Source organism: Henckelia pumila, unplaced genomic scaffold, assembly GCF_033568475.1.
Source record: "Henckelia pumila isolate YLH828 unplaced genomic scaffold, ASM3356847v2 CTG_477:::fragment_1, whole genome shotgun sequence".
In the NCBI taxonomy this organism is placed as follows: Eukaryota; Viridiplantae; Streptophyta; class Magnoliopsida; order Lamiales; family Gesneriaceae; genus Henckelia; species Henckelia pumila.
The window spans coordinates 464,083-472,107 of NW_027331840.1; the positions used below are offsets into that span (position 1 = coordinate 464,083).

At 36.7% G+C, this 8,025-nt stretch overlaps 2 protein-coding genes across 2 annotated transcripts; one reads left to right on the plus strand and one right to left on the minus strand.

Annotated features, from left to right (window-relative positions):
• Positions 1-679: 679 nt before the first annotated feature.
• LOC140872745 (disease resistance protein RPM1-like) lies at positions 680-3,659 on the plus strand. Its single transcript, XM_073275629.1, has 2 exons — positions 680-2,970; positions 3,070-3,659. Exon 1 carries the CDS (start codon positions 760-762, stop codon positions 2,968-2,970), a length of 2,211 nt encoding a protein of 736 aa, XP_073131730.1. The 5' UTR covers positions 680-759; the 3' UTR covers positions 3,070-3,659.
• Positions 3,660-5,250: 1,591 nt separating this feature from the next.
• On the minus strand, positions 5,251-7,508 carry LOC140872803 (uncharacterized). The gene is made up of 3 exons (XM_073275697.1): positions 7,284-7,508; positions 6,450-6,626; positions 5,251-5,656 (listed from the first exon to the last, which is right to left on the minus strand). The coding sequence occupies exons 1-3, from the start codon at positions 7,347-7,349 to the stop codon at positions 5,456-5,458; spliced, it is 444 nt and encodes a 147-aa protein (XP_073131798.1). The 5' UTR covers positions 7,350-7,508; the 3' UTR covers positions 5,251-5,455.
• Between the last annotated feature and the right edge of the window lie 517 nt (positions 7,509-8,025).

Sequence of the window (8,025 nt, forward strand, 5' to 3'; positions counted from 1 at the left end):
GAGTTGAGAGCTTGAGCCGACATCAGTTAGGACTAAGGATTCACATAATTTAAGTTTTGTGGTGTGGATTTCATATTGACAATATTCCAGATATCCTTTAATTTCCACCTTGCAGGATAACACAAGGATCTGTGCATCCAATGTGTAAGAAGTTGAGAGCAGGAAAAAATGGCAGACAGTGCTGTATCTTTTCTCCTCAATCAATTATCTCTCTTTCTCCAACAGGAGAAGGAATTACTAGGAGGGCTTGGAGAGGAAGCGGAGTACATTCAAGGTGAATTGGAACACATGACAGCATTCCTTCGAGTAGCTGATTCACAAGAAGAAAGTGATCCCCAACTCAAAGTATGGGTTAATCAAGTACGTAAAATCACTTACGACATTGAAGATGTTCTTCAAGAGTACATGCTCCGAATTGCCTATCCTCGTTATGGTTCTAATAAATTCAGTGTGTGCATCAAAAAAATTTTATGTGCCTCAGCGAGAGATTTAAAAACTCGTCGGCGAATTGCTTCTGAAATCCAAACAATCAAGTTGAGATTACAAAATGTTTCCCATAGTCAACAGAGGTTCAAAGACACGTATGCTTTCATGGGTAGAGCCTCTAGCTCTGCCTTTACGAGCAATGAATGGTATGACAGTCGGGGAGATGCTCTTCTATTGGATGCAGATATTGTGGGCATTGAAAAGCCAAAGAGGCAACTGCTAGAGTGGCTTTTGCAGACTGATTATGGGCTTAAAGTCATTTCAGTGGTAGGCATGGGTGGATTGGGTAAAACTACCCTTGTTAAAAAAATCTATGATGATGCATCACTGAAGGCGAATTTTGATAGCCATGTGTGGGTTACTATTGCAGAGTCTTTCAAAGCAGAGAATCTTTTACAAAGCATAATCAAGCAGCTTGTTGATGAAGTGAAGAAACAACTACCTCATGACCTGGAAGCAAAGAATGTTGTTGAAATGAAAGAATTTATTTATAATTTTCTCCGGCATAAGAGATATATAATTGTCCTTGATGATGTTTGGAAAATAGGAGCATGGGAATCCATCAGATATGCATTTCCGAGACTCGGTACTCTTGGCTGCATTATCATCACCACACGCTTTCACAGCATAGGAAATGCTGCTTGCAGTGAGACCAACGGCCGTTTGTATAATTTAGAGCCTTTCAATGCTGAAGAATCGGAAGAATTGTTTTATAAAAAGGCATTTCCAGGAAAATCGTGTCCTCCTTATTTAAAAGAAGTTTCTGCAAGTATCTTAAAGAGATGCGAGGGGTTGCCACTTGCAATTGTTGTAATTGGTGGCCTCCTAGCTACCAAGAAGCAAATTCCTGAAGAATGGAAAACGTTTGAACGTAACATTGGTCTTGAATTAGAAGGAGACAGTATGAAGCGGATGGTGAAATTACTCTATCTCAGTTATTATGACTTACCGCATTATCTGAAAGCTTACATCTTATACATGAGCATTTTTCTAGAGTTCGAGTTACTTGAGAAGTGGAGGATGATCAGGCTGTGGATAGCAGAAGGATTTATGGAGTTAAAACAAGGGAAGACGGAGGAAGAAATGGCAGAGGTCTATCTTAATGAACTTGTTAGCAGAAGTCTAATCCAAGTAGCAGACACATATGAGGATGGTAGGCCTAGAAAGTTTCGTATCCATGACATTTTACGGGAATACATCATTTCAAAGTCAAGAGAACGAAATATTTTTTTACCAGCCAGTGGAGAAAAAACAAGGTGGCCTAATAAGATTCGACGAATGGCGATTCATTCTGCGTTTACCAATGAAAGAGAATCCTTCAATGTTAAGTATCTTGTCTCTCTTTTCTGGTTTGAGTTTGAAGATTCAGAATCAGTACAGATTTTACGAAGGGTCCTGCGAGGTGGGTGTAGGCTATTAAAAGTATTAGATCTAAGAGGAGCTCCATTAGATAAAATCCCCAGTGAAGTTTTCAAACTCTATTACCTCAATTATCTTAGCCTGAGGAGGACAAATATCAAACTCATTCCCAAATCAATTGGAAATCTTCAAAATCTAGAGACGTTAGACCTCAAGCAGAGCAGAGTGACCGAATTGCCATTTGAAATTCTGAAGCTCCGCAAACTCAGGCATCTCTTAGTGTACTCATATATAAGTACAAGTGATACGTTTTCCTCTGGCCATCCAAAAAGCTTCAAGGCTCCATATGAGATTGGATGTTACCTGACTGCCTTACAAAAGCTATGTTACATAGATGCAGATGAAATTGATGGAATTAAAATAGTGCGAGAAATAGGGAAGCTAACTCAACTGCGGAGATTATGCATTAAAAAGTTAAAAGTAGAAGACGGAAAGGATCTTTGCTCTTCTCTGGCAAACCTCATCAACCTACGATCTTTACGCATTTTTGCAGTTGACGAGGGAGAGGTAATGGATTTGGATCACTATGTGCCACCCTCCACATTCTCAGTTCTTCGTAAAGTTGTGCTTCATGGACATTTGGAGAAGTTGCCACAGTGGATGTATTTTCTTCATGGGCTCACTGAAGTGCAACTGGGGTGGAGCAGATTAAGAGAGGATCTATTACAACACCTTGGAGTTTTGCCAAATCTAGTGTGCCTAAAACTGTATGATTTTGCTTATGAAGGCGAGGGATTAAGTTTTACGGGCAGAGGATTTCAGAGTCTCAAGAGATTGTGGCTATTCAAACTAAGAGGATTGAGATGGATAAAAATAGAGAGGGGTTCCATGCCTTGTCTGGAAACGCTATCTATTTGGCATTGCAATCTACTGGGGGATTTGCCGTCGGGCATCGAGCACTTGACTAATCTTCAGTATGTGGAACTAGCTGATCTTTCAGTGGAATTCATAGATACACTTGTTCGACAAAAACTAGAGGCTGGGGAGGAATGGAAGCTTGCAAACGTCCCCAAAGTCAACATTTTCTCTCTTGTTGATGGTGAATGGAAAGATCTGCTATTATAGGTGATCATTTTCTTTTTTGGTATACACACCAATGTGTGTGTATTTTGAAAGAACATGTGATTATCAATCATCATAGCGAAAGACTTTTTTGTGTATCAGGATTCCAGATTCTTTGTGTACACACGGAAAGGCTTCAGCATGAGAAAATTCTCAACTACTGTGTGTATTGTTGGCTGAGCAGGTAATTAATACCACCACCATGTAAACATCATTTGTTCCTTGGTATTACCCATTATGGATTATGCAGTATTGGAGCAACTTCAGGTAAATGAATCCAGCAAGATTTCAGTAGCATCCTGGTTACCCATAGTCGATAGATTTGCTGATAAAGATTGGCTCCCTTCTCTCCGGGATATTTCATGCTACACGGGAGAAATATACCCCCTTCTGTGTTTTTTCCATATGTTAACAAGAATATCACACTAGAACACTGGATGTTCGTGCGAACATTTCACTGAAAAAATAGCACGTGGATCGTATTGGTAATTTTGTGGGTTTTTAAAGTGATGTTCGATCGAACATCTTGAGAAAAAATGGGTGTATGTCTCCTGGTGTAGCATATATACACTAACCCCTAGCTCTTGATCACTTCACTGGGCCTCAAATTTCTGGCTGAAGTTAACATTCAATACGCGTTGTGATTATCTTATCCGTTAGATACCATTTGGTTTGAGATATTATTAATTTATGTATAATTTTCTTATTCAATCTTCTATTTGTCATATTATTTATTCATCTACTAATTTTTTTTTATCTTATATTAATCAAATAATTGAATTTAAATTACTATATTATCTTTTATAATAAATATTATTCATATTTTATTAATTATTAAAAGGATAAAATTTATCATTTTATCAATTTAATCGATCAAATCAAACAAATTATAATTTATTAATCAAACAAAATATTATATTAACTAGTATTTCTTATTTATTTTTATTACATTATATTACTTTATCTCCTCATACTACATATAGTTGTAGGCTGTTGAAAGTTTTAAACATAAGAGGAGCTCCAATAGATAGCATCCCACATGAAGTATTCAAACTATATTGCCTCAAACATCTGTGCTTAAGGAGCACAAATATCAAACTCATCCCAAAAGCAATCGGAAATCTTCAGAACCTGGAGACATTAGATCTCAAGAAATCCAAAGTGACCCAATTGCCTATTGAAATTTTGAAGCTACACAAACTTCGGAATATATTGGTATACTCGTACAACAAAGAGTTGTCTTCTTTTTATCGTGTTGTACATAGCTTCAAGGCTCCATTTGAAATAGGATGTCACTTGACATTCTTGCAAAAGTTTTGTTACATAGATGCAGATGAAACAGACGGTATTCAAATAGTGCAAGAATTAGGGAAGCTAACTCAACTCCGAAGACTGTGCATTACAAAGCTAAGAAGAAAAGATGGAATGGATCTTTGCTCCTCGCTAGTGAAGCTCACCAACCTGCGCACGTTATGCATTTTTTCCATTGAGGATGATGAGCTGATGGATTTGCATCATTCTGTGCCTCCTTCCACTTTGTCCGTTCTTCGTAGTCTTTCTCTTCATGGACGTTTGGAGAAGCTACCACTTTGGGTGCATTTTCTTTACGGGCTCACTGGATTACTCTTGAGCGGGAGCAGATTAAAAGAGGATCCGTTACAACTTCTTGGAGTTTTGCCCAATCTGGTATCCCTACGGATGGTGAACTTTTCATATGAAGGCGAATAATTATATTTCCAAGGTGGAAAATTTCAGAAGCTAAAGATATTGGGTTTAGGCCAACTGAGAGTGTTGAGACATGTGAGAGTTGCGATGGATTCTATGCCTCGTCTGGAAAAACTGAGATTTCGGGATTGTGAAGTGATGGAGGAGTTGCCGGAGGGCATCCAGCATTTAACCAATCTTCAACTTGTGGGGTTCGAGAATATGCTAGAGGAATTCAATGAGAGTGTTGTAGAACAAAAATCCAAACTTGATCGTGTTTCCAAAGTTGAGATCTGGGATATAGTCGACGGTGAATGGAGACGAAGGCAGATGTAGATAGATTGGAGGAAATATGATTAATCAAAGATTTGAGGTGATTAATCAATGGATCCCATATATATTGGTAAATTTTTATTTTTAGGACAATGTCTGTAAAGAAATGGTGAAATTTTCCAAAAATAAAAATAAAATTTGAGTGAGTAATGGAATTTGTATAGGTTTGGTGTACCAGATCGATTCTACCTTTAAGTGCGTTAATTCCTCCCACCAAGGCATAAATGGTTTAATGAGAATAGATCTTTCAGTAGACAAAACCTCTAATCTCAGAAAATTCAAAATATACACTCATTCATTGCCAACTATTCATCAGATCAGTTTTCTATGTCTGTTTTTTGATGCGATTATTTTGTGAGAACGCTTATAACATCTCTACTAAAAGTCTTAAACTTGTAAGATACATACAAATTGCACGATGGAGAAAGTTATGATTCGATCTGTAACTTTTCTAAACTCCGGATGCATTACACTCTTCAAGCAATTTTAGGATGTTGTGTTCCGGGGCGCTGATAGATGGCAGAATAAGCCGCTTAGCGCGTGATTTAGTCGTGGGAGTCTCGGACTCAGTTGGAGGTGGTTCCTGCATAACCGGCAGATCAGTCCTCCTCTGGACACTAGAAGATACTCGCTCCTTCCATATTCTTCCATCCTGATCCATCAGAAAAAATAAATTAACCGTAGATTATTCTATTTAAATTTACTGCACAAAGTAAAAGCTCGAGGATATGATAAAAATTCAAACCAAAAGTAATGTAACAAAGTTCTTTACAGCAAATTGCATTGGGTAGTGATACAGTCACAGAATGAAAAGGGTGGCATTGTTTTAACAAGAGGACAAGAAATAGGCACGATCAGGTATATTGATTGGTCTAGAGGCGAAACTGAAGTGCTATAAACTCGTACCATCAGATGTATCAAAAACCCAAATTCATACTTCTCTTTATGGCCAAAACATTTCGAAGGGCACGGTGACCAAGCTGACTGAAAATGTAGCATTATCCACTAAAAATGTTAGCGAGCTTTTGCTGCCTCTCAAGTAAACAGCTTTCTTTTTTAAAAAAATGATAACAGGATAGAGAAAAAATAATGCAAAAGAATTATGCATTTCGCCCCGAGTTTAGGATTCTCTCTGTTGATTTTTGAATAGAATCACCAGCCATATGTATGGAGGAGAAAATATCCCCGGCCGGGAATGAGCACGGAAGAGGATAAGTTGTGATCCATTGATCACAATCTAGATACTAGATAATTATCTCAAGATTATGGCAATAACAATAATTACAAATCTTGTTTTATATATCCTAATTTCTAACATATGAGCCGAATTCCCTCAAAAATATCACCAACCAAATGACACAAACAAGCACGTCAGGGCTACAAAACGAGATGTGATTAATTTGAATATCAAATTCCGAACTCATCAAAAACCATTTTAAGCTTACATTAAGAATCGAGGGTTCAGCTAAAGGACATTGGACTGGTTGATCACTGTCCAGAGGCTCGGTCGGGCGTTCAACTGGTTTAAATTCAATCGCAACTTCAACTCCATGAGGAACACCAAGAGCAGCTGCGGCCATGGTCGTAGCAGCAGTTGCCTCTGAGGTAGGAGTCGTTTCAACCTGCAAAACAAGAGCACTCAACAATCACCATGGGCACGGAAGGCAATCAATCACAAATTTGTTACTCCGCAAGCAAGCTCATACATGGAAAACCCAATATCAACATTGAAATGGCTTGGAAAATATAAGTACAGAAATTATGTCAGCAAATGATTGATTACCAAATCGAGTAAGATCAGATTCTAATGCGATCCATATCATTCGACATACAGTCAATTTAAGATTGACCCAAACTAAAAGAAAAACTGGAATTTACATGACAATCAAAGTGCAGAAGTGCTAAAAGGCAAGAACCTGTGAGTATTCCACTTCTATACAAATGACAATAACTTGTACTTAATTCGATCTTACAAGCAAACGGCTGCAATACCAATTCAATAAAATGATGTTCATTCAACTACATTCAGCCAAAAGATAAATCTTGTGAACAATTAGAAACCGAAAAATTCCACCAATTTTCATTCGAGGTCAGAGAATACGATGAACAGAAAATCTACAACCTCCTGAAAAATCACAACTTTCCAGATTTAAAAAAAAAACTGAAAAGCAAGCAATAACTTCATAGAGTCAGGTAACAAAGGAACAATCTTTGCACCCGAAACGCATAAAAAATAAATAAAAAAACTTAGCAGATACATAAAGAAAGATGGCGCTCACAAGTGCACTTTGAGCCCGTCGATGGCCAGCCCTACTGGCAGAAAATCTTGAGAAAATTCCAACCATTTTCGTAGTCCGGCACTCGGTTGCGAGAAAGGAATCAGGTCTCTGTGTATTGTCCAATCTTTTCTGGGATTTTTTCTCCGTGCGTTAAAACGTCTGTATTTATCTCTCAAAGACTTTTGAGAGAGAATCCTCCACTTGGCTTGGAGTCTGGTTTTTCGATTGGGATTCCTACCCTTTTCCAAATGATACATTAAAAATTGATTGATTAATATATTTAATAATAACAGTGTTATATAAAAAAAGAGTCAAATACAAGTTCTTTTAAAAAAGAAAAAAGAAAAAAAGAGTCAAATACAAATTAGCCTAAAAAATCCAAATATAAATATAATTTGGTCAAATATTAAATGTTTTGGACAAACTCATATCTTAGTTCGAGAAAATAAAATTATGGAATTATTCAATTTTAAAAGAGAGGTTTTATACTTAAAAAAAAAAAAGAGGTTTTATCTTTGAAAATTACCACCATCAAAAATCAAAATACAATGTCGCCCTGAAATTTTTTTCATTTTGATTTTCTTAATTGGTCGAGTCAAGTTTTATATATATTTAGTGTATCGTGCATATATATATTTTTTAAACTAATTTGATTTATATTCAAATAAAGTAATATTATAATTATAAAAATTATCAAATGACTAAATTGTAATTTGAAATATCAAACTAAAATAAAAAATAA